Source organism: Miscanthus floridulus, chromosome 17 (genome assembly GCF_019320115.1).
Source record: "Miscanthus floridulus cultivar M001 chromosome 17, ASM1932011v1, whole genome shotgun sequence".
Classification (NCBI taxonomy): domain Eukaryota; kingdom Viridiplantae; phylum Streptophyta; class Magnoliopsida; order Poales; family Poaceae; genus Miscanthus; species Miscanthus floridulus.
Window position 1 is genome coordinate 34,105,399 of NC_089596.1, and position 26,144 is coordinate 34,131,542.

The 26,144-nt window shown below is 44.7% G+C and overlaps 2 protein-coding genes across 2 annotated transcripts; both read left to right on the forward strand.

Moving 5' to 3' along the window:
* Window positions 1-21,120: 21,120 nt before the first annotated feature.
* LOC136518893 (uncharacterized) lies at window positions 21,121-21,804 on the forward strand. Its single transcript, XM_066512588.1, has one exon. The coding sequence runs from the start codon at window positions 21,291-21,293 to the stop codon at window positions 21,543-21,545; it is 255 nt and encodes an 84-aa protein (XP_066368685.1). The 5' UTR covers window positions 21,121-21,290; the 3' UTR covers window positions 21,546-21,804.
* A 2,358-nt stretch (window positions 21,805-24,162) lies between these two features.
* LOC136515524 (scarecrow-like protein 3) lies at window positions 24,163-25,746 on the forward strand. The gene is made up of 2 exons (XM_066509089.1): window positions 24,163-24,446; window positions 24,541-25,746. The coding sequence occupies exons 1-2, from the start codon at window positions 24,163-24,165 to the stop codon at window positions 25,280-25,282; spliced, it is 1,026 nt and encodes a 341-aa protein (XP_066365186.1). The 3' UTR covers window positions 25,283-25,746.
* The last annotated feature ends 398 nt before the right edge of the window (window positions 25,747-26,144 follow it).

The window sequence follows — 26,144 nt, forward strand, 5'->3', positions numbered from 1 at the left end:
AAAACAACTGCCTCGGCTATGCACAATGGGTTCACAAGTCCGCCTCGACCAATCCCTCAGCTACACCAGATGCCAGGATCCATGAGCACCGTATCGCCCGATCCCTAAAAACTACCTCGGCTACGCACGACACCTTGGTTGATGACTCTATCTCGACTAAAATGCATGCACACACGCCCGCTGACAAAAACCCCCCAGGCGATCTTGTCCAAATCACCCAGGGGCTCAGGGGCTACACCCATGGGTGCGCTCGCGCCCACCCGCTAACAAAACGAAACTTCCTCGCTGGCAAAACACAAAAAAAACCAAACGATTCTTACCGAATTGCCCGGGGGCTCAGGGACTACACCCACGGGTGCACTCGCGTGCACCCATCGTCAAGACAAAAATCCCCCAAATGACTCTACCCGAATCGCCCGGGGGCTCGGGGGCTACTGTCAGGTTCATAAACCCGGGGTCCATCATGGACCAGCTTCCCAACAAAGGCTCAGCCCAGCAGACAATATTGCAAATGATGCACAACTCATGGGCCGACCCAAATACCTAAACGATAGGACAGAAGGGCGATCTAATCTCCGACCAGAAGGCCTAGCCGAGAAGGAATGGTGCCGGCTTCTGACTCTGGCCCACCTCTTCGATCGGAAAGCCTCGCCTTCGACTCCGGCCCACCTCCGGATGGCCTCTCCGACTAGAAGGCCTGGCCAAACACCACTTCTGACTTTGACCTGTGTCTCCGACTAGGGATGCGCCAAACCCTTGCTCACTGCTCTTCTCCAACTAGCGCAATCAGAGCCAACTGGGACCAACTGACCGAGGACGCCCGCTTGGTAAGGACCAAGAAACAGATAGAGAAAGTAAGGCAGGGCACTCAAGTCAACCACAATACCAAGGAACATACCCTAAACACCTGGAGGACAGTACCTTGTGACCTCCCTGGCATGACAGAACCCAAGCAGTGTTGTAGGCACCGACATTTTCCCTATAGTGTTGTGGGTGCCATCAACTCCCATACCAGACAAACATGGTATGGCTCCCCCTCATGCCTTTGGGTATCAATAGTATTGTGGGCGCCGGCATTTCTCGTACTAGGCGAACATGGTAAAACCCCTGCATGCCTCTCAGCATCAACAGTATGGCAGACACCAACGTCTGCCATACCAGAAGAAGACAACGCAACCTCCCTCGTGCATCTGACATTAAATAGTATTGTGGGCACCAACCATCATCTTGTACTCACCGACGTGGGCAACAAGACTTGGTAGCATACCTACTCTTTCCCGCTCACTTATAAGGCTATCCCCTTCATCTATAAAAGGGGATATGCTCTCTCCCAACAGATAGATCGATCAGTTCACTAACACACAATAGCAGAACCACCAGGTTCAAACCTCAAACACATGCTCAAATAGATAGCACATAGCAGAGCTCTCATCACTCTTGACCCTCTAGACCAGAGTCCGACCAGACCTCTTGCACCTCCCATCTTTCTCCCTTCCGTTTGTAACCGCACAACAAACTTCGAGCACGTGGGCTTAGGAATAAAGTCACCGACCGACTCAAACTGGACATAGGACAAGTTGCCTAAACCAGTATAAATCCTATGTCATTGAGTGCTAGGCCACCTCCGATCACAATGTACAGCAAAACCACAAATATTTACATGTTGGTCACTTTATGCACTGATAGTAGCAAAGTTATCTTAACTTATGATCTTTCTCCTTAGAAAACCTCGCTACCCGAGCTATCCTTCTTGTTATCTTTGGTGAACTAGCTAAGAGTCTTTACACATCCGTTCCTTTGGGAAAAATATGATACCCTGAATACTTTCGGGTGAAGTGCTACAACAGTATATCCATGCACTTGTGGATTCTTTTGCTTACGCTAAGAAATACCAATAGCTAGCTAGAGCTCACCTAATCAATTCTAGAGCAAGGCCACACAAGCCTATGCACTAGTTCTTTGGCAACTAGAGAGCTCCTACACAAACTAGTGAAGCAAAGGCACAAAGATCCTAAGCTCACTAGCAATGCTCAATAACAAGGTTACACAAGCCAAATTAGAGAGCTCAAATTACTTAGCTACACAAACTAAGCAATATGACTAACAAGGTAACTCAAACTGAATTAGTCACGCTAGGGAGCTACTTCTATGCTACACAAGCAAGAAGGTAACTAGCAAGCTACACAAGCTAACTAATTACAAGAGCAACTACACAAGCACAATGTATATGAAAGTAAATACAAGCTTGTGTTGGGGAATTGCAAACCAATGGGATAAACAAGGTTGACATGGTGATTTTTATCCCAAGGTTCACAGGTTTGCTAACACGCTAGTCTCCGTTGTGTCGACTGCTCACTTGGTGGTTCGGCGGCTAATTGGCATCACCCGCCAAACACACACATTGGGCACTGCAAGAACCTACCCACAAGTAAGGGTAGCTCAGTGATATGCTCTACCAATGTTGCTCTTCATGGCTCCCACAGGGTGAGCACGGTACCCCTCACAAATCCTTCTCTGGACCACCACACGATCTTCTTGCATGCTTCATGATGGAGAACTCGCCACCAAGCTATCTAGGAGGTGGCAACCTCCAAGAGTAACAAGCACCACTGGCTTGCAACTCGATCACCTAGTTCCACTTGATGCAATCTCATAATGCAACGCACTAGAATCACTCACTTGCAATCGATTCGCACTCCTTCAAGCACAAGTGAGTTAGAGGGCATCCAAACACTCCTACACAAGCCTTATAGGCGTGAGAGTGCTTAGTAACCAGCCCAAGGCCGGCTAGTGCTTGGTTATATAGCTCCCCAATCAAATAGAGCCATTAGGTCACATAAGTGACCGTCAGACCATCTGACGTAGGGTCCAACGCCCTGCCGTGGCCACTTCGGCGCTGCCACGCATCCTATTCAAATCATACCGACCGTTGCCACCCAACAGCCCTCAGTCACATGTTGATCATTATCGTCAGACCCAAGGACCAGACGCACCATTGGACCCAGCATAGGGTGAGTCCAACGTGGTCTAGAAAGCACCAGAAAGGGTAAAACACGTTGAACTAGAGTTCGACGCACACCGAGAGAGTCTGACGCCTCCACGTGTTGCGTGCATGAAAAAATCATCAGCAGCCAGACATCAACAGACCCGAGGAACAGTGACACCGGCCAGTCCGACGCCCTAGATTCACAAAGTCTAACGCTGCTATCATAGAACCACCTAATTTATACAAGATAAAGTATTGTTGTCCCCGTTTAATACGTTGACACGCACATACTTTCACTTATATAAACCTGGTAGTCCACCGAGTGTCACGAAGGACCTTGGTAAATCCACATCACAACCAAGATTGCATGATTAAGTAAATACACATCATATACACAGAGTTGTAGCGAAAAAATTGTTTACAATGAGTTCACAAATAATAATACAAGTTTGGGTTTCAAAACCGATTAGTGAAAACAACATAGCTTTCAACTGATTATAATAATATAAGTTCCAAATACATTGCTAGCATATGTGACATCCTCTGACAAAAGCATATAGATAAGAACACTATATAGAGTCACTGAGCCTACCTACGGTTAGCCACCATCTTTAGCAGGCCTAGAACTTCACCTGCAACATGGTGGGATAAACCCTGAGTACAAGAAGGTACTCAGCTAGACTTACCCATCATAAACCAAAAATAACGTGACACCAAGGATCATGCAAGGCTATATAAGTGGAGCTAGCTTGACAACATTTTGCATAAAAAGCCACTAATTTAGCTATACATTTTATAATTCGGTCATCAAGTTAATTATATCTATTCATCTCTAGATTAGCAACTAACCTGTGCCAAACATGTGGTATATTATTTAGTAGCATAACAATAGTAACCATAGCCGGTGTAAGATTTTTATATTCATCAGAACCATCATATTCCATAATCTAATTACTATGATGAAGGGGCTCCGTCAAGTTTCTCACTATCCGGGAGAGATGGCGGTTCGAATCAATTTCAACCAGCTGAGAATTTATTCCTAACACAAACCTAGACATACCTGCGCCAAGGTAGTCTTAGGTCACCTTTGGTACAACTCAGGTACATATTTCACGGGTTCGATCAGCACCGCACAACCAGGGACAACCAGCTGCCAGGACAATCAGGACTACCTTGACCTTGGGCTCACGTCTGGCTCCCCGCACATCCTTACTATCATCTAGAGTGCACACTTTGAAAGAACGAGGCATGGCCTGAGTTGAGCTACTTGGCTTCGTGGTTAGAACGAGTTATCCGGCTAGCTAACTGAGAGGCATGCGTTCAAAATGACAAGAGAGCCTCCAACGATGCGGTCCTTAATTGGCACAGATGGAATTACATGAGTCAACCTAAACATAGACTCCGCCCGGTCTCCATTTATTCATCACCCCATGGTTCTGTTCCACGATAGCAAATATAACCAACCGTACTCTGGTATCCACCTATATCTTGCAAGTGACTAGAAATCACCCGACTTCTACCGGTCTAAGCGATCCTGGACCTACATAGGGTTTAAGGTATATTTTTGGACAAGAAAGTTATATGCATCAAGTGTTTCCAATCAACTCCTATAATCTAATGCATCAAACATAAAGACGCAAGTGATATTTATAAAAACATAGGAGGCTTAGAATGCCCCGGGACTTGCCTAGGATCCAACACAAAGTCATTTCAGTTAGCTTGCACCGTCTTGGGGAACATCTTCCACTCTAGGCATGCACTCCAGGGGTCCTTCCATCTTCGGGATAGGTCCACCAACACCGTCTTCTAGTTTGACTCCATTATCACGTGCTTCACGTCCACGCGTTGTGCATCTAGCGTACCTAGATAAGATGCAACAATGCCAGTGCATGAATGCGAAGAATGGTAACATGAGATGCATCATATAAAAGCATTCAAGATAAGTATAATGTTACACCTCAAGACATTGCACTTAGAGAGCAAGTCATTTAACTAACTATCACTCAAGTCTAGCATAGGGGTAGCAAGCATAACAAGCATGGCACACCAGTTAACTCAAGTCAAACTATTAAAAGCATTTAACAATCAAGAACTAATTAAGCCTAGCATCACATAAGAACTAGGGCTGCGGTGAACGACACCAACATAATTAAAGCTCTAGCAAAACATGCATCAAGATCATTTTGTGGCAACATGCATACATGACCATTTATTAGTTACGTGCTTGACCAACATTATATAACACATTTATAAGATAACTCGGGTATATCAATTAAATCTAGTAGTGTCATGAGCTAACACTAACAAGCATACAAAGCAATGCAAAGTGAAGCAAACAACTTTAGGTACATGCTCAGATTATGGGCAGCAGCACAGTAGTCACTTGTTTCAACCATAACTGGAGTTACAAACATTCAATAAAGGTGATCTTAGACTTTATGGAAAGCTAATGAGATTATATACAACTATTTTATTTATACTCAGAGCTGATTCTAAAGCTAACCAAGTCAAAATACACTAAGGAGCAGGTCTGCACAAACAGTGGATAGAAAAACTGATACGAACTTCAGAGATGCATATCCAGAGTTCTATCAATCCAACAAATGTGGTTCTTAACTTTTTAGAAAGCTTATTAAGTTAGATACAACTTTTTTATTATCATCTAAGGGTGATTTCACAACAAAAATGGTTAAACAACACAAAGAAGGCATCTCTGTCCAGATTTGGACATAATCTGACATTCTACTTTGAACAGCAATAACTAGAGTTCTAGACCACCAAAAGCAATGATCTTAGACATTTTAGAATTCTTATGAGAATCACTACAACTCTTCTAAGATCACCAGAAGGTTATTCAAAACTTAGCTATGCCAAACAACACAATCCTTCAGATCTGCACAGAGAGCATGCAAAACCTGACAGGAAAATTGTAAAATCTATAGCTCCTAAACCATTAGTCCTAAAATCATGCAATTTTAGGACAAGCAAGATAAGGAAATTATCTACAACTTTTGTATTCAACATATCTACAGAAAACATCATTTTCATCACAAAAATATCACCACCACAAAAACTGTATATGCAGCCATAACAACAGAGATACAACTATATGCATTTACCATTTATGTTGTTAACAACTAATATTTTGTGGCTATATATGTAGCTCCATACAACTCCTAACTATAACCAAGCAATCACATTACCTAGCACCAATTATTAGAAGTATTACATGGCATAAACACAAGCATCTACTAACAAACTTTTATTAGCTTTTCTATATATAAAAACCTATATATTAAGTATAGGTGATGTTGCAAACATCTCATTTGGATCTCAATTTTTTATGAGAGATAGATGATGACAAAAACATGATTACTGTACAAATCTTACATGCTCAGCTTTTATAGATTAATTATTACAAAGAAGACAAATTGCTAATGCAAGAAAACATGTGAGAGCAAGATAAATCTAAAACACACTATTTTATACAAACACATGGCCATATTATATGTTATTATGGTAGCACAACATCATACAAAGGTAAAGAAACAACATTTTCCATTTTTACACCTTCATAAAAATTATAACTTACTTAAAACTATTTATCAAGCACTAAACAAGTTAAAGCAATAACTCAACCATATTGCATCCAATGAGTGTGAACTTTTTACCACAGCACACATATAGCATCAGTAGCCTACCATAAAAATTTCATAACAATTGGAGCACCACAACTTTAGATATGAATTTATTCCTAGAAAACCCTAATTAACATAGATAAATATGTGCAGTAAAAATTTCTACTAAAACATATGATATTATAACTCTACTGCATAAATCTACTACCAAGGATTCCAAAAAGTCTTCATCTTCTATTTTACGATTTTTCTATGATTTATTATGATTTTCTAAAGTTTTAGCCATAAAAGAAAAACAAATTTGCACCGAGGACCCTAAACTTTCACGAAAACAAATTCCAGCGAAACGGTCCTTCTAGTCACAATTCACATGAGTCATAGACTTTGCAAATAGGCCCTTCCCTTTCTTTGAATTCTTGCACGAGGTCCTTCTTCTATCGAACAGAGCAGGCAGGGGAGGTCAATGGGTAAAAGGTCCTAATGACTAGAGGGGGGTGAATAGCCTATAAAAATTTCTACAACAACACTTAGCAAAACCGTTAGACAAATATGAGGCGAAGTGAGTGTTGCGCTAGCCTACTAAAAATATAAGCCACCTATCATAATTCTAGTTTATATAGTCTCTATTCACACAATGGCTATGTCGCTACACTAAGTTAGTGTGCTCTCAAAGGCTAACAAAAGAGCCATACTAACCAAACTAACAAGCTCTCACGACTAGCTACACTAAAGAGCTTGACAACTAGTTTTCGGTAATATAAAGAGAGAGAGCAAGATGGTTATACCACCGAGTTGAGGAATGAACCAATCAATCACAAGAATGAATACCAATCACCTTAGAATCAAATGTTGAAACAATGATTTTTTACCGAGGTTCACTTGCTTATCGACAAGCTAGTCCTCGTTGTGGCGATACACTCAGTTGGAGGTTCACATGCTAATTGGTATCACATGCCAAACCCTCAATAGGGTGCCGCACAACCAACACAAGATGAGAATCACACAAGCCATGATCAGTTTACTAGAGTACCTTTTGGCTCTCCACCGAAGAAAGGTCAAGAACCACTCACAATCACCACGATCGGAGCCGGAGACAATCACCAACCTCCACTTAATCATCCTCGCTGCTCCAAGCCATCTAGGTGGCAGCAACCACCAAGAGTAACAACCAAATCTCACAGCAAAACACGAATACCAAGTGCCTCTAGATGCAAACACTCAAGCAATGCACTTGGATTCTCTCCCAATTTCACAAAGATGATGAATCAATGATAGAGATGAGTGAGAGGGCTTTGGCTAAGCTCACAAGGTTGCTATGTCAATGCAAATGGCCAAGAGAGTGAGCTTGAGCTGGCCATGGGGCTTAAATAAAGAGCTCCCACGAATAGAGTCGTTGGCTCTCTATTCACTAAAAAAACGGGGCAACCGGACGCGCCGGTTAGATCGACCGGACGCACCTTGCCAGCGTTCGGTCAATGACTGGCTGCCACATCATCCCTCGCTTCAAATGTTGAGTGCCCGATCTCAATGGTCAAGTGATGATCGGACATAGCATAGTGCCACGATCGGACACACCTATGCCTAGTCTGGTCGTTTCCAAAGAGGCTCCATTCATGACCGGACGCGTTAGTTTGATCATAACCGGACGTAGGATCCCAACATTCGATCACTTCTAGAGACCTCCTAGAGCTACTCAACCACGATTGGACGTGTCTAGTTGGTCACGATCAGACATAGCATCAGCGTCTGGTCCTTCACCTCTTCTCTGCGTACCGCCACATCAGCATGACTGGACGCTAAACAGTGTTCAGCTAGAGTCCGATCGCCTACATCTGGTCATAGGCCAAGAGTATAATCTTCTTTTATAATTGACCAAACGCTGCTCCCCAGCGTCCGGTCACCACATGACCAGCGTCCGGTGTACTCTGTGAAACCCTATTTTTTTTTCTATATAGGGTGCCGGTGGCACCATCGGACACTCCGCTGGTGAAGTTATGAACTCTTGATCCCAAGTGCTAAACACAATGTGTATCACCTTTGTGTATGTGTGTTAGCATATTTTCACAAAAAATCAAGGGTGTTAGCACTCCACTAGATCCTAAATACATATGCAATGAGTTAGAGCATCTAGTGGCACTTTGATAACTGTATTTTGATACGAGTTTCACCCCTCTTAATAGTATGGCTATCAAACCTAAATATAATCACACTCGCTAAGTGTCTTGATCACCGAAATGAAATGACTCCTACCACTTATACCTTTGCCTTGATCCTTTTGTTTTTCTCTTTCTTCTTTTCAAGTCCAAGCACTTGATCATCACCATGGCATCACCATCATCATGTCATGATCTTCATTTGCTTCACCACTTGTAATGTGCTACCTATCTCATGATCACTTTGATAAACTAGGTTAGCACTTAGGGATTTATCAATTCACCAAAACCAAACTAGAGCTTTTAGCAGGCTGGCCGGTCTTGGTGAGCAGTGGCCGGCAGTGGTGGGGAAGGGCCACGGTCGCGTGATGGTGGGCCATGCCCATGGGTGGCCTCGTCCTGGCCTGGGGCCAACCATGGCTCCCTGGCCATGTGTGCAAGTGGCAGCCTGGCGATGGCTCCGGTGGATAGGGGTGCTAGCAGAGCTTTGGTGGTGGGGAAGAGGTGGTGGAGCACCTAGGGGCCCACACACATCTACTGGTAGCTGCAGTTCGCACCGCGGTGGCCCAACATGGCCTGGCCGCGCATGCCGGCAGCGATGGCCGGTTGGGAGCCGATAGCAGCAGTGCATGGTGGTGGAGGCGTTCGGAGGAGAGGTGCGACACGCATGGGGTGGCTCGAGGAACACCAAGGCAAGGCTAGTTGGGATGGAGGAGGCTCGTAGTAGTGGTAGCGAGCCCTACTCTATGGCAGCCATGGCGGAGCTCGGTGTGCCCGCACGCACGCGCCATAGAGCGAGAGGGAGAGCCAGGGAGAGCGAGAGCGAGTGAGGGAGAGGCAAAGAGTGAGCCTGGGCATCCTCGGCAACTCCCCATCAGCACAGAGAGGTAGGGGCGCATGTCAGCAATGGTGGGGCGTGCTCTCCTGCATGGAGGACACATCGGCAATTCATGGAGCACGTGGCGGGCGACGGTGTAGGTGTAGTGGGCGCCGATTTTGGGCTAGCTACGGGCCAATTTGGACCTTGGACCTTAAACAAAGTTTGTTGTACTCTAAATGTTCTCCAACTTTTATTAAGGCACTCAGGTCATTAGGGCAACGTCTTAGGAGATAATTATGTCCAAAGTTGACACTGTCAACAATTTAAATGGGGTTAAACTTTGCCTGGTTGGATCCCAATTTAACTGGTCAAACTTGGTCAAACTGAGTCCAAATTTTCCTAAGCTCTTCTCCAATGAATTATCTCCAACTTTCATTTTTGGATCAAATCATGTTGCTTACCAAAAATCCGAGAACACAAGATGCCAATCATCGTTGCCACTAAAATTCTGAGAGAATTATTTTGTGGGCTGATAACAATAGTTGATTCAATCTTTGAGCCTCTGTTTGGCTTATTTCCAAGCTGATTTGGCTCTTGATCCAAAAACAAAGTTTGTAGCACATAAACTAAGTTACCACTTTTTATTAAAGGTCAAACCTTGTATCTTGAACAGAAACTATTACTTTACTTTGGTCAAAGCAGTATCACAATAAAGCTTTAAATTATGCTTTTTGGTCCATTGAAGCATTTTCTTAACATTTGCTTAACATGAACCTTTCATAACTTTTGTTCATGAGTTTAATTAGAGCTATTTGAGCAAGGTTGCAAGATTTGGTCGGCATCACATTTTTATAACTCATATAGGATCAACATGGAGTTACCACAACATTACAACACTTGGTACAAAATAACTTACATCAGAGTGCAGAAGACTTATAGATTTAGATTACAAAACATGTTCAAGTCAAAACTTAAGTTCAAATGGTGAGTAGAATTGTGGAAGCGACTTAGGTAAAACATCTAAGGTAGAAAAGACAGCCAGATCATGTTGAGCCCACCAACACAACCTTGATTAGCAGCACTAGTCAGCACCTGCAACAGGGGTTTAACAAACCCTGAGTACTTGAGGGTACTCAATAAGTCTTACCTAACTAAAAGAAAAGACTCCAAGGGTATGTAGGCTTAAGGGAAAGTCTGAAGCAAGAATAACTTTTGCGGAAAAAGCTTACTACAAGTGGATCCTTAATTTCAATATTTTTAGCTAACATTATGTTATTATTAGTATCTAGTTTGCACCTATTCTAGCTCAATCGCTTCATTAATCATCTCACCTCATATCCATAGGTAATCATGTTTCATTGAATAACTATGATGCAGTTCAGTTGATCGTGTCTCCTATTACCGTAGAGCAAACGGCGATTCGAATCAATTTGGCCCAGCTGGGGTTTCCTTACCACATGACATATGCAGGTCCTAGACCAACATATATCAACCCTCACTCGAATCCTCCAAAACATGAATTGGTTTGCGCTACCCAAGAGCACAGTACTCCACCTCCTTGCGCCGCTCATTACGGATTCATAGGATGTGTACACGCTACTCTCAACATCTCCCATGCCTAGTGCATAGTTGTCTTTTCACATAATGAAATAGCCGAGATATCAAGCTTACCAGAGTATGTGGCCAATACTACAAGTCACGATCACACGTGGCCCTACAACGATCGGTCCATAACCAACATAGGCGGGACGAGCACGAGCAGGCGATCCTGTCTGCCCATGAACATTTACCATAACCTCGAGTCCCGCCCAATCTCAATTTGACATTATCATTATGGTATTCTCATGACCCATAAGCCGAGCCGAGTGTTGGCGGCCATTATCGATCAAATCCGACGGTCAAATAAAGTCCAAAACAGGAGAAATAAATAATCTTTTGACACATGCCTTTACTATTGACCTAGTTCCACTTGTATTGGAGAAACATGTTTTACAGGACAAATATTTGAGTACAAGTGGAAAACCAAGCAAAAGGCATAATTCAAAAAGTGTAAAGTAGAAATGTGCAACGAAAGTAATGGAGAAGGCCACCTTCACGCAACAACCTAGGCCAAGCACCACCGGGGGAAGGGTCCAGGCCCACCCAGGAACCGACCATGCAAAGGCGGTCAAAAGGCAGGCCCACCAGGGTGCGGGCGCACCATGGGTGTGGCCACAACCCCGCTGCTGCCTCTCGGACCCATGCTCCTCTGGTGGTTGCATGCCTCCATGCATAGGCGGTTTTGGCCGGTTTCCTTATTCTTTAGTGCCAAACCGACCTCCATGTCACTATATAAAAAGGAGTAGAGCTCATTCTCAAACACATATCATTTGGAGCCTCTACCTCACTACCCTACTCTTGCAATCTTTTAGCTTTTAGTAGTAGTTTTGTGAGCTAGCAAAGCTATCAAGGAGGGCTTGGCTCCTTGGAAGAAGAGTGACATCTTGGTATGAATACTATAAAGAGTTCTTCCATAGTCATGCTTTCTTACTTACAATATAGCAAAGCGTATGAACTAGACTATAGTTCTCATGTTATAATCATGACATATGAACTAGCGTATAGTTTATATGTTATGATCTTGACATATAGAACTTTATGGTTAATCATTCATATAACTTATATGAGTAGAATTAGAGCTAAGTTGAGGTGGTGGTTCATCGTGTCTTCGGGTGTGCCCAAGTTCTTTACCTATCAATCTGTAGGGTCAGGGACCTAGGGGAATTTGGGTAGTTTCTATGCACGCGAGCATGGTGCTTGGGTATGGAGAAATAGGTGAATACATTTCCTACTCTCATGTTGAGGGGTAGGCGGCAAGTGGTGATAGCCCTGTCCGTCTCTTGTAATCCCCCACATTCGGGTAGAGTGTAGGAGTCTAAATTGTCACCTGAGGTTGCTGGCAGACCAGTACTCGGTGGCCTCCCGACCTATATTGCACTTAGTTCTAGCTCTAACCATGTAATTTGTATGATCATCACTTGTTCTTTGCATGGCTATATTAGAACATGCCGACTCTACGTAGGGACATTCTTTTATTCTTTGTTTTCCTTTTATCCTTGAGATTGACCCAGATGTGTGTCCACTATCCTTGAAATACTGTTTTTACCCCTATCATGAATTATGTTCCACTATGCAAGTATGTAATCTTGTTCATGCTCATGCTAGACTCTTATACCTTTTCCTCCTTTGAGAAAATATAAATAACAATACCCTAAATACTTCCGAGTGAAATGCTACAACGATAGATCCGTGCGCTTGCGAATATTTTTTGTAATCATTAAGAACTATCGTAGTTGGTGTTTCTTGGCGGCGTCGCTAAGGTTAACTCAATCTTAGTGATGGTGTTAAGAAATACCAATATGCATTTCTTGCGTCGTTGCCAAGGATGGACTTGAAACCTCCACACTTGGTGATTGCGCTAAGAAATGCCAACACTGAGAAGAGCAAAGGTAAAACCTATTTCTCATGAATGATGAAACCATCGCTCGACTTCTATCAAAGTCTAAGCATTACTAAGCATTAAAGGTATCGACCTATTCATACTAGTAGGGTACAACTAAGGATACCAGAATGTTAAGGTATTCATACAACAACATTATTCGACCAACTCTGAATTACTTAATGCACATCACACAAGACTTAAAGTCTAATGAAGATTTATAAATACTAAGAGAGGGTTTATGCTCCAGGGCTTGCATGTGTTGCAGAGAAGGTTAGTTCCCACAAAAGGACCACAGAAGTTAAACTTGGCACCAACACCACGGTGGATGGGACCTTCTCCGAAACTTGATCAACACAAATCTTCTCACTCTCGTGAACTACACGTAATAAGATGATGCATGCTTAACATGATGGACTACATGCCATGATGCATGATGAAAGATACACAAGTGCATAATAGAACTTAAACTAATCTAAGAAAGTTGAGTATAACTTTCCTTCGTGGTACAACTAGGGTTATACTTCACAAAGCATTTTGATTATTTGATTAACAAGTCGATCATGTGTTAACAAGAAAGCAACACAATTCACATTACAAAAGAGGGCTATGACTACTATGGTTCACTTAGTGTAAACATTTACCAACTAAGACTATAAAGAGAGGACATGCATAAGCAACACACTTAATTACTCATTACATTACTAAGAGATCATATTTATTTTATCCAAAATATTAAACTAGCATTACTATACCTTAGCCACCATCTTAGGTCATTGCCTACAAGAAGCAATCACAAGGCTTACATCCATGCATCTACTAATAAAACATTTAATTAAGCCATTTTGGTTACTTAACCAAAAGTTGATTATGAGCATACCAAGAACATAATTAAGTTGCCGAGGAACAACAGAAGTGTTTGTGTCCCAAGGTCTACAATCAACTCCAAAATACACCAAAGTCATTTTATGATTTATCCTAATTATTCTGGTAAATATTAATTAATAATTAAAGCATGTAATTAAGTGGATAAATTAAAATTATCCAAATAGTACCAAACTTTTTGTGGAGCTAGGTATTAACATAATAAGCACACACAAAAAGTTTCATCATAAAAGGATAATTATTCTATAAAAATCATGGATGGTCCATTTTATAATTAAAAGAGGTAATTTTTAAGCATAACAAAACTACTGATTATGGCTATTTCATATTTTCCTATGTAGAGCACATCATAACAAGGATACACAAAAAGTTTCATAATTTTATCATGCTTCTATATTTACTTATGAATTAATAAAAACTGCACATTTAATCATTTTTTGAAAAAGAATAAATCCTTTTCTGCGCCATAAATCTTTTCTCACTCCCACCTCTACCCACAGACACTGACATGGGGGCTTGTGGTCAACAGCACGGTATACCCGCACGCAGCCATGGGTACATGGCCTTGGACCGTTGTTTCCTCACCGGCGGTGAGGTCGACGACGACAAGGTTGACCCCTACGCTATCCCCATCACCACGCACATCTATCTATGGTGATGGTTGAAACCCTAGGGCACCACAGTGAGCTTGATACTGGCCATGGCGGACCGATGGCACTCCAGCACGGTGGAAAAGGCCGACGGCAAGTTCTCTGGCCACGAGAAGGTTACCAGCGCGCTCCCCACACGCGTGTGAACATGCCTATGCTACTGGTCGATCAGATTAGGGCTCCGCATGAGCTTGCCTACTGCCATGGCAGCACGGCGGGGCAGAGCGTGACGGCGCGATGGCATTCTGGTGGCTATGGGGCGGTAGAGATAAAAATGGAGGCACCATACACGGTCAGGAGCTCACCCTGACCTCATAGCGCTACTTGGTTGAGGCGGAGGTGGAACAAAGGTGGCTACCGACGATGATGGTGGACATGGCGGTGCGGGCTAGGCGGCGAAATGGCGTTCCGATGGCTCCGGCGGGTGCTTGACAAAACCAACAGGTTGATAAGCATCACTGAGCCACAAAGAAGCGAGAACAACAAACAAATGGGCGTGTGGTGCTCTGGATAGGTCTAGCCACCACGACGAGCCCTCGTTGTCCATGGCGGAACGCCGTGGAGAAGAAAGCAGAGCATGGGCAACTCTAGCGGTAAGAGGCGAAGCGAGCGGGATCAAGCTATGCGAAAGTGTGGAGCGAAGCTACGTCCAAAAGGAATTTGGCGAAGGTGCTGTGGCGACGGCTAATTCCATGGTGCATGGAGGCGGTCGGCGGCGAGCAGGAAGAGGAAAGAGCGAACGGCCGGTGGTGCTACGCTTTAAAATGGCGTGGCGAGGCATCAGGATGTGACAGCAGCTACTTGGGGACTATCCACGGAAGCATCTACGTGTCACGCGCACGCAAAGGCGGTGAGCGAGGGCGGCGGCTCGCCGGTGAAGCAGTTGCATGGCACCTGCTTGCCAAATCACTGTAGCAGACTGAAATGTGCATCTTCATCTCCCTTGTTCCCATGATTTCAAGTGATAGCTTGGCCAACTCCAAGAATGAAAGTTGTTCACCAACACAAGCTCTCCAACTTTTCTTAAAAGATTGACACTCAAAACTTTGGATTCAGTTAGGGTTACAAGAAAAATAGTTTTGGCAAAGCATTTTTGGTTAATTAATTAGAGGTGAAACAGTTATCAAACATCACAAACAAGGGCACATTATCAAAGTTCAAACATTATACTAATGCATAGAATCAAAGTTGCACAAACTTTATTCATGACATTTCATTCAACAATCCACCAAAAATTGAAATTAATAGCTGCATTTTAGGGACTTAACCAAAATTGTTAAGTGTGGAAACAACATTGAATTCAATCTTTGAAGCTTAATTTCAACATGTTTGACTTAGAAACATTTCCTAATTTTGCTTCTATTTTACAGAGCACGCTTTAGACTACAAAGTTTATATTAACAAAATTTTAATTGTTTAAGCAAATTCACATATATAAAATCACAAAGAATCTTAAATATATTGATATTGTTGTCAACATTTCATGTATCATATAAAACACCACAAATGCAACATGACACATGCTATATTTGAAACTTGTAATGCATAAATGACACAGTGATTGATGTTTATGCTTCAAGATGCTCATGATCAAAATTTTAATTGCTTTCTAACATCTAGGATGTTACATGGCCACGCAAAGTCCGACACCTCCCGAGCCAGGGTCCAACACCCCTATCTCTTCTCTGTTTCTTCACCAAGTTGATCCGATTCAACTCCAACAACTTCTCCTTTACAAATGTGCCAACACCACCAAGTGTAAACCACTATGTGAATGTGTGTTAGCATTTTACAAACATTTTCCAAAGGATTAGCACTCAATTTACCACGCCACTCGATCCTAGCAATGATGCAAAGTTAGATCACTCGAGTGGCACTAGATGACCGATATGCAAACAAATTTGCCCCTCTTGATAGTACGGCTACCTATCCTAAACCTGGTCATAAACTTCTCTACACACCAATGATCGATGAAATAAAATGCCCTATAGGTTATACCTTTGCCTTACGCATTCTATTCCATCTCCTCCAATGTTGATGCAACACATGCACCAAACTTGATCAACAAATGATATGATCCACTTCATATCATCACGTGACCTTGTTGTTTCATCAATCTTGAGCTCACTTGTTTTTCACTGTTGCCTTCGTCCATCGACGTCAAGTCTTGCTCAAGCTTCACCGCCACATGGTCCATCACTCCAAAGCCTCCAACTTGCCCTTCACGCTTGCAACCGGTCCATCAAGCCAAGTCTTGTCTTGATCTTCTCCACCTTAGTTACATGACTCAATGTCATGTATCATATGCAATGAGAGCTCCTTCATCACATGTGTGAACCTTGCAACAAATCCAAGCCATCTTCACCGTCATGGCATGAGTTGCTCACACAAGTGTACCTATGGATTAATCACCTGTGTATCTCACATTTAAATACATTAGTCGACCTAGGTTGTCACTCAATTACCAAAACCAAATAAGGACCTTTCACTGGAGCCGCTTTATACTAAGGAGGATGAGCCAAGATTTGTGGCTTCTTCCAAGGATCCAAAACTAGAGTTGTTTCTGGAGGAGTTAGAACCCTGCTAAACAAACCTAAATAACAAGTGGTGACTTATACCACTGACCCAAACCTAAGTTACCTCACGGTCGATTCGAACTTCCTTGTGCTAATCCAAGCAATCTCCTCATGGATCCAAGCCTTTCATACTTTGTGCCTCCACGACTCTCGCTCAATTCGACACTCCATTGTTGTTGCTGCCCTGCTTTGTTCCACACAAATGGCCACGTTTGCATGACACACTCCTGCCTAGCAGCTCTGCCCTACATGGCCACCAATGTGGAGAAGCCCCATGGAGCAGGCACAACAATAGCAGGAAACAAAAGTGTACTCCCTCTATCCCATAATATTTGACCTTCGAGCATTCAAAATTTATCCCAAGCTTAGTTGTCATACTCACTTCACAATGCACATTTATCTTTTCCCAATATATCTCTATCTATATCTCTTTCCTTCTCGTTTTCTATGCACTATAATTTTAACACTCCTTAATTCCTGTGCCTAAAGCTAAAAAGTCATATATTATGCGACATGAGGAGTAAGTCATAAACCAAGGATGAACTCGTTTGCCTTTATGTTTCGAGGGAAGGTTGTCTTAGATAAACAGAGTATTCCTTAGTGGATTACTGGTCTCTATAGCAAACACCACTAAGGTGTTGTTTGAATCCCGGTGGATTCTAAAAATTTGGATAAAAAATCTAGTGCATTCATTGGATTTTGTATATATATACCAAAATTCAGTAGAATCTAGCATGTTTAGATGAGATTTCAGGATTCTAATTTTTTATCTAGATTTGTAAAATTCATGGGATCCAAACAGAGCCTAAAAATACATCATGTGCCTTCCAAATTAAACGCCACTTTTAATGTAATGATGATACAGTGAGTAAGGGCATCTCCAAGAGTATCATATTTTTTTCCTCCTGAAAAAATGTAGTTTTGCAATTCCTAAAAATGTAAATTTGGCTTATGCTGATTTGTTGTGAGAGAAAAACAATATTCGTCCGCTGAAAAGTACTGTTGAAGTAGTTCAAACGAATATGGCATAGAAGACAATTTTACATCAGAAATCCTATACTATCTCTAAATTATTGTAACAACTTTTATATATTCTTTCTCTCTCGTCCATTTGCATCAGGAACTCTTTCCTACTCCTCATTCTTTTCCACGCCCTTCCACTTTTAGGTTGACCAACCGATATGCACGAGAAAGCAGTATCCGCGCGATCGGGACTACGCGCAAAGTTACGCGTGACAGGGGAGGACTTTCCAAGTGCGTAAATTTTAGGAGCATGGATTAGAAATTATTGGGGAGGGTTTTTTTCTCATCTTGCTAAAAACTAAGGATTATTGGATATGCTCTAAAAAAAGAGAAAGACAAACTAGTGGAAGCCCAACACGTGGGCTGTGGTTTTGTACTCCATGCTTATGTTAACTGAAAGATTCTCAGTGTTAATGTGTTATTATATATTCAGGTAATCAGTATTTTGTTTTTTTAGTGTTTTATTCTTTTGATTGATTTCGTCACTCTGTTTGTCCAAGTAATATAAATATTACTAGTAGTATTTATGATATTAGGTAGTTAGTGTTTTATTCTTTTTAGTGTTGGCTTTGTACCGGTTTTGTTTGGTTCGATTAATGCATTTCAGTAGAGGCCTGCCTTCAGTCCCTCCTGTTTTCTCAAAAGAAAAATGATATCATATAAGATTTGTTATAAATATAAATATATTTTTTATATACCTATCTGAAAACATAATTTCCATTATTAAATGAGATCTAAAATTACATTTGTTTCTACGGGTCTACCGCAGGGTCAAAGGGAATCAGTACTGTACATGTCCTACGGGTCTACAGCAGGGTGGCGGGTATGCAGCCTGTTCGGTTGGCTGGTTCGTATCGTTGCTAGTTTATTTATATGAGAGAAAAGTATCACTGACTGGTTTGTTGGAACAGTATCTATGGGAGGGGGTTGGCCGTGTGATGGATGGAACCCAACCCAATAGCCTCACACACTCCCACGTGACGCGAGTGAATATTTTCGGTTTTGATCTGAATTTGATCCGGCCGTCCCGTCCTTGGTGTCCCACTCCCTGCCGTGTGCCGGTTTTTTAAATTTTAGTGGTTGTCCTATTAGATGTTTAATACATGTATGAAATATTAAAGATAGACTAATTACGAAATTAATTATATAGTTTGTGACTAATTTACGAGATAAATCTTTTGAGTCTAATTAGTCCATGATTTGACAATGTTTTGCTACAGCAAATATGTGCTAATGACGGATTAATTAGGCTTAGAAAATTCGTCTCGTGGAGTAATGACGGATTAAGTAATTTATTTTTTTATTAGTATCCGAACACCACATATAACTTCTTCCCGACACACCTCCTAAATTTTAGTAGCCGATGAAACGCCCACTGTCCCAGACGCCTGCCAAGGCATTTCCCCGTGCCGTCCGGACCACGGCTGACACGGTCACCAGCAAACCGGCCGGTTCCTCTAACAAAACCACGTCCCCAGCCTAATCTTATTTCCGTACCAGCGGCCGTTCTTAGATTCCGCCGTGCAGTCCTGATGCGCGGAGTCCCTGAGCCGGGTAGGGGGCTGGGGGAGCCTGGGAGTGGGAAGCTCCCGGTTCGCGCCTCCTTCCCGTCTGTTTCCTCCCAAGTCCCAATCCCAACCACGGGCACACTGCGAACCCAACCAGATGGTGCTAATACTGCAAATACATTTCCTTCAGCGCCAGAAGATTTGTCCACGTGTAGTGGCAAACATTGGTCCAATTGTTGAACCGAACCGTGCATCAAAGTCAAACTTATCACACCACGCTTTCAAGTAAAACACTGATTAGTAGTATTAGCCTTCGTAAGGCCCAAGTAAGGTGATAGGGACTGTGACCTGTGAGTGCGACCACAAAAGGCCGACCTCCAGCGTCCGTAAGCCCCAAGTAACAGGGATCCCCACCCCTTTCTTTTAATTCAACAAACACAAGACTGCAAAATGGAGAGAGAGAGAGAGAGAAATTTGATTTGATTTCATTCATTTTGGCTTACCCCTTTTTCATTGGTAACCCATTCAAGAAAAACCAAATGGTTGAGCGCACCATTGATCTTGTTTAGAATTCTCGCTTAATTAACGAAGCTCACTCAAGTTCCTTCTATTTGGAAACCCTATGCGGTCCCGGTGCCTGCCCAATGAGACATGGAACATCATGGTACGGACTAACGGGCTACTATAAAAAGAAAATACATTTATGGTTGCAAACCATTTATGTTTGGCTCAACACCATTAAAACTCAGCATGTAAGATTGTGGCATTAGAATTAGCCTTTTCTTCTCTTGTTGAGCTTGCTCTTCCCCTGTTTCTGGCTCACAACATCAAATAAAAATAAAATAAAATAAAATTGAACTAGACCAAGCATCTATTAATCCAAGCACACCGCCAAAATCAAAAGGCAAAGGAAGCAGCTCCTTTTCCTAAAAAAAAAAGGAAGCAGCTCCTCCTATCTCTTTTTCTCTGCGTACTTTGATTTGATGACCAAATAAAAGATCAGCAAATTTTAGGTCCTGTTTGGTTTCTATAAGTCAGGTGACTTATTAAGTTAGGTGACTGAAAATCAGTGACTTATAAGTTATGCCTGTTTAGTTGTAGATGACTTATAAGCTTATGCCTGTTAAGTGAAAGGTATGGGCCCCACGCGGAAAAGGGTGGTTTATAAGTTTTAAGCAGGGGTGAACTAATTTATTTCTTATAAGTAGGGGTGACTTATAAGTTGATAGTGTTTGACAAAATTAGTTAATTATTTCACTTTTTAACTTATAAGTATGTGTCTTGTTTGAAACCGAACAGCCCTTATCTTCTGCTACTGCACGTCGCTGAGTGTGGTGGGTTTTATCAGCATCTTGACCGGGCAACCCCCCAAATCCCTCCCTCGATCGATCAAGCAGTCAATCATCTCCCTGCTCCCCTCCCTCACTCCTGCTTTCTCCGTCTATAAATAAAGCCCTCCCAAAACCCGATCCCCAAAACAAGCAGCGCTCCATCCAGTTTCCATTTGCAATCCCATCCCATCTTCATCCTCTCGTTGCAGCAGCATTAGCCAGCAATCAACCAAGCGGCGACGATGGACGGCGGAAAGAAGAGCCGGAACCCGCGCAAGGCGCCCGCGGACTACCGCAGCGACCGCAAGTCGGCCACCGGGATGAGCGGCGACCCCAAGAAGGGCGGCCGCGGCGGCAAGTTCACCTGGGAGGGCGCCGACGGCTACGCCGACGAGGACCTCGGCCTCATCTCCTCCAAGAACGGCAACAGCAACGGCGGCCGTGCAGCAGGCAAGGGAGGCGCCGCCGCCAAGAAGGACGACGACGACGACGAGTAGGCCTCGCCGACTCGGCCCGCCCGCCTGCCCGGCCCCGTTGATTGCCTCATCGCCAGCAAGAACCAACAAGTCCTTTTACAGTACTAGTTTGATTTCAGTCTCAGTTCGATTCTCGATTTCAGTCTCAGTTCGATTCTCGTGTTGAATAATCATGATCATGTGGGGTTTAGGTGTCGTGCTCGCGAGTATGTAGCTGCTACTGCCACAGAGCACACATCCCCTGGGCGATCCACGGGCCATGCAGGGTCTGTAGATATCATCTCATCTGTTCTTCGCTAGTAGTAATTTGCTCATGTTCGGGGGGGGGGGGGGGGGGGGGGGGGGGGGGGCTCGCCTCAATCCGGTTCTTGGATGAACTGATTTATTAGTTTCTGGAATCGATGCTTTCATTCAGTTGCGTCTCCTGCTCTCCACTGCTCTGACTCGCACTCACTTCAGTAGTTCAGTCCCTGCTCTGGACTGCGAATTTGAGGACAAGTGTCTCTTATATGCCTTCTGATGAGATGCAGTTACCAAGCAAAATTAGTATTTCGCAACTAACTCACAGATCCGTAACTGAAGCAGACAGCAAAGAAGGAATGGGAGGATTGCAATGCTTTTGTTGGTTTCTCTGTTTGTGAGGGATTCCAATGTTTATCTTTGTAGGCGATAACGATGAGTCAGCAAGTTCCCCAGCAATCTTTCTTGATGATGGCAAGACTATTGTTCGTTGTCACCCGTGGCATGCCTACATGTTCCTAGTAACCAGTATGCAGACCTGGCCGGCTGCCCGTAAAATCGCGTGTGCTGATTTATACGGCTAATTTGTTGAGAGAGAAAAATACTATATCATAACTTATAAATCGATTTATAATGGTAGCCGAACACTCCCATAGACATAGCCGTAGTAGTACTGATCATGGAGCAAACGACACATCTACTGAATTATTCTAACAGAACAGAGTCTGCTTAAACTTTGTCGCAGTTCCACGATATAAGTCGTACTTTTTCAACGGACGAACAGTATTTTTCTCTCACAACAAATCAGCCAATAATACTTTCAGTCATGGTTTATCAGCCAAGCGAACAGACCAGTACTCCAAGCAGTTTAGTGACCATGCCGTTCTCTGCATTTGGTCATTCACAGTTGCAGAGTCGCTCTCGCGATCGTTGTCCACCACTAGCGTAAGAAAGTCATTCATCCTCAATATATTTTTTCCTTTTTGGCATGGGAGATGGCTCTCCATTGAAATCTGTCTAAAGGTGATTTGTCATCATTCAGTCTAAAAGGCACCACTACGGTTATTTTAACCTCTGTTTGGGACGCCCTCATGCATGAAGGAGCCGGGGCCAGAGCTCCACCAAACGAAATCTAAATTTATTCATCGAATCATGAACAACTAAAAGGCACCACTACAGTTAAGATAAGTACATAGCATGGTGAAACAAAAGGTTGTACTAACAGCTACCGTGGGTCTAAGAGCAACAACAATGTTGCCAAAAGGATACTCCATAGGATGAAAATATTTTGTACTAGCTACCTAAAATACTGTAGACTCAACAATAGAGTGGTCTATAGCTAAAGCTATCCATAGTTTTATAGACCGCCCATAAGGAATAAAAAATCATTTTCTCTGTTGTTCCTGTTCTCCCTCTGTTCTGGCCAACAGCTCTGTCGACCCCAGTAGTTGGTGGTGGTGCCCAACAACTCCGTCCAAGTCTCCGCTAGGCCAACGCATCGACGCCCGCGCGCCGCAACGACATCGTCGTCACCAACCGTGTGCCGCCGGTCCATCGTCGTTGGCGTCCGTGAGCATCCACGCGCCCCAGCGAGATTGACACCGCGGGCATTCGTGTGCCTAGCGAGGTCGCCATCCTAGGTGTCCGCGCCCCGGTGAGGTCGCTGTCCCGGGCGTCCGCACCCCGGTGAGGCTGTGCATGGACGACCACACAGATCAGACGAAGAAGAAGCTCGAGTCTGATTCGGTGGAGATAAATCTGCCCTGGCCTTGAGGACGCCACTACAGCCATCCACACCGCCCTTGAGGTCACTGCCCTAGCCATATCAGGGGTTCGCGAGGTGTAGAGGAGCGTCGGAGGCCCATGTCCCCACAGCGGAGGGCGGGGCAGCGGCGGGGATGAGGATGGAGAGGTCGGGATGCGCCAGGGGGGATGGAGAGGTCCGGAGACGCGCCGATAGCGGGGATGAGGGTTGTGCGTCGGAGGCGATCGGAGGCGGCGGCATGGGCGTCAGAGGCAGTGATTTGCCGGGCACGGGGCATTTGGCGACGCTGGCGAGATGAGGAATCGTGGGAGAAGAGGCTTGGACAGTTGGGTGCCCTTTTTTAAGGGTTATTTTGATCTAGGCCATTACAATTCTTCGAGTTTTGAAAAACGCCATTATAATTCACCTATTCGGAGATTTGCTATTATAATTTCATCTCTCCCGCATTCATGCCATTTTCTACGGCTGCCGCGTACCAGGCCCACTGTCAGGCACGTATGCCTATGGCAAGGCATACAGACGTCAAGTCCCCATCTTCTCCGACCAAGCCCGCTATCGCTCGCACGCAGGCCGCCGCGAATGAGAGATTGAGCGCCGTCGCTCCGCCTCCAGCCCCCACGGGCAGCTACCGGCATGGGAGAGGCGTGCGTCCTCTCCGTAGACGGCGGTCGGCGCTGCGCTAGTGCGCCTGGAGGCCGCGCTGGACTCACGGACTTCTTTGATGCGGTGGCGGGGTCCGGGGTGGGAGGCGTCCTGGCAGCCCTGCTGTTCGCGTGGGAGGTGGAGAGGCCGCGCTCGCCGACGGCGGCCTACACGCGAGCAGGAGCGCTCGCCCACGGCTTGCCAGTCTCGACGCGGCCTGCTCGTATAAATCCGCACCACCAAGCACACAAGCTTAGAGCTTCGCTTGCTTCACGGTAAGAGCAAATTAAGCAGCGGTGGTCGCGTCACCGTCGCGTACTCGCGCTCGTGCCAACAAGATGAAGGCGAGGGTGAGGCCTGATGGTCTAGGACGAAGGCTCCTCATCGTCGGTCACATCGTCCCCGCTGCACAATTTCTCCACCTTGTCGCTCTACGCATCCCCCGGCGGCGCTCTGCCTCATCCACCTCCTCCTCAACTGCGCCACGGCGGCGGGTGCGGGGCGGCTGGACGTCACCAACGTGGCTCTCGAGCACAACGTCGACGCCACGCAGTGGCTCGAGCTGCTCCACCTGCTGGTCGCGCGCCCCGAGGGACCGCTGCACCTCCTCCTCACCGCCGTGCACGAGCATCGGGACGTGCTCACGCAGACAGCCATGGCGCTCACCAAGGAGGTGGAACGCTTGGACGTGCCGTTCCAGTTCAACCCCGTCGTGTCCCAGCTCGAGGCACTGGACGCGGAGTCGCTCTGCGTGAAGACCGGCGAGGCGCTCGCCGTCACCTCCAGCGTGCAGCTGCACTGCCTCCTGGCCTCCGATGACGACAGCTCCAGCAAGGACAGCTGCCTCCACCACCACCAGAGCAGCAACGGCAAAGGCGGGGACACGAACAAGCGGCACGAGCGGCTGGACCGCTGGGTGGCACGGATGGAAGGGGCGGGTTTCGCCCGCGTCCCGCTCAGCTACTACGCGCTGCTCCAGGCGCGGCGCGCGGCGCAGGGGCTCGTCTGCGATGGCTTCAAGGTTCGCGAGGAGAAGGTCACCTTCTTCCTGTGCTGGCAGGACCGCGTCATCTTCTCCGTCTCCGCCTGGCGCGACCGCTGCTTCAACTAATGGATGAACACGTCGGCGTCGGCGTGCTGGGACTGCAGGTGCTTGTGCGCGCCCGCAGTGGTGGTGGCGTTGGCTGCTCACACACGCTCCCGCGCGGCAGCTGTTCGCACGCGCACCCGGGCGCGCTCGGTCTGACGGAGGAGACATGGACTTATGTCCGTATGTCTTCCCGTAGACATACGTGTCTGACTAGTGGGCCTTCTACGCAGCAGCCGTAGAAAATGGCATGGACCAATGAGAGATGAAATTGTAATGGCAGATCTCCAAATAGGTGAATTATAATGGCATTTCTCAAAAGTCGAAGAATTGTAATGGCCTAGATCAAAATAACCCTTTTTTAATGTGTTAGTGGGCCTAAATGTGGGCTCCACCTTGTGGGCTGGACATTGTGAAAGAGGAAATAGTAAAGGACCACTGATGTTGGGCCCCTTCTTATGGACTGGTTTTGCCATATACATTGAGCTTGCTCTAATGAGGCTACTCTAAAATAGTGGGACAATCTCTTCTACAATGGTTCATACTTACTCTTGGCTATATGGTTCTTTGGGGTGTGTGTAGGGTGGGCTGAGGGGGGCTTAGAAAAACTGTGAATGATCTTATTAATGCATAAATGTATAACTCCATGTGAGGTTTAATTGTGCTTACATTGATCACTATAGGACTTAGGTTAAACATTCCCTTGCATCTTTCATTAATGGACTCATGAAGTCTATGGAGGAGTGTGGTTTTGAAAAATTCCTACCTCTATCTCAGATGTTTGGATTTTCAAAACTCCATAGACATACATAAGAGAAATACTATCCTCACTTCGACTAAGACAGGACTTTTACCAAAAGTTTATTGTGATCTTTTTGTTCAAATA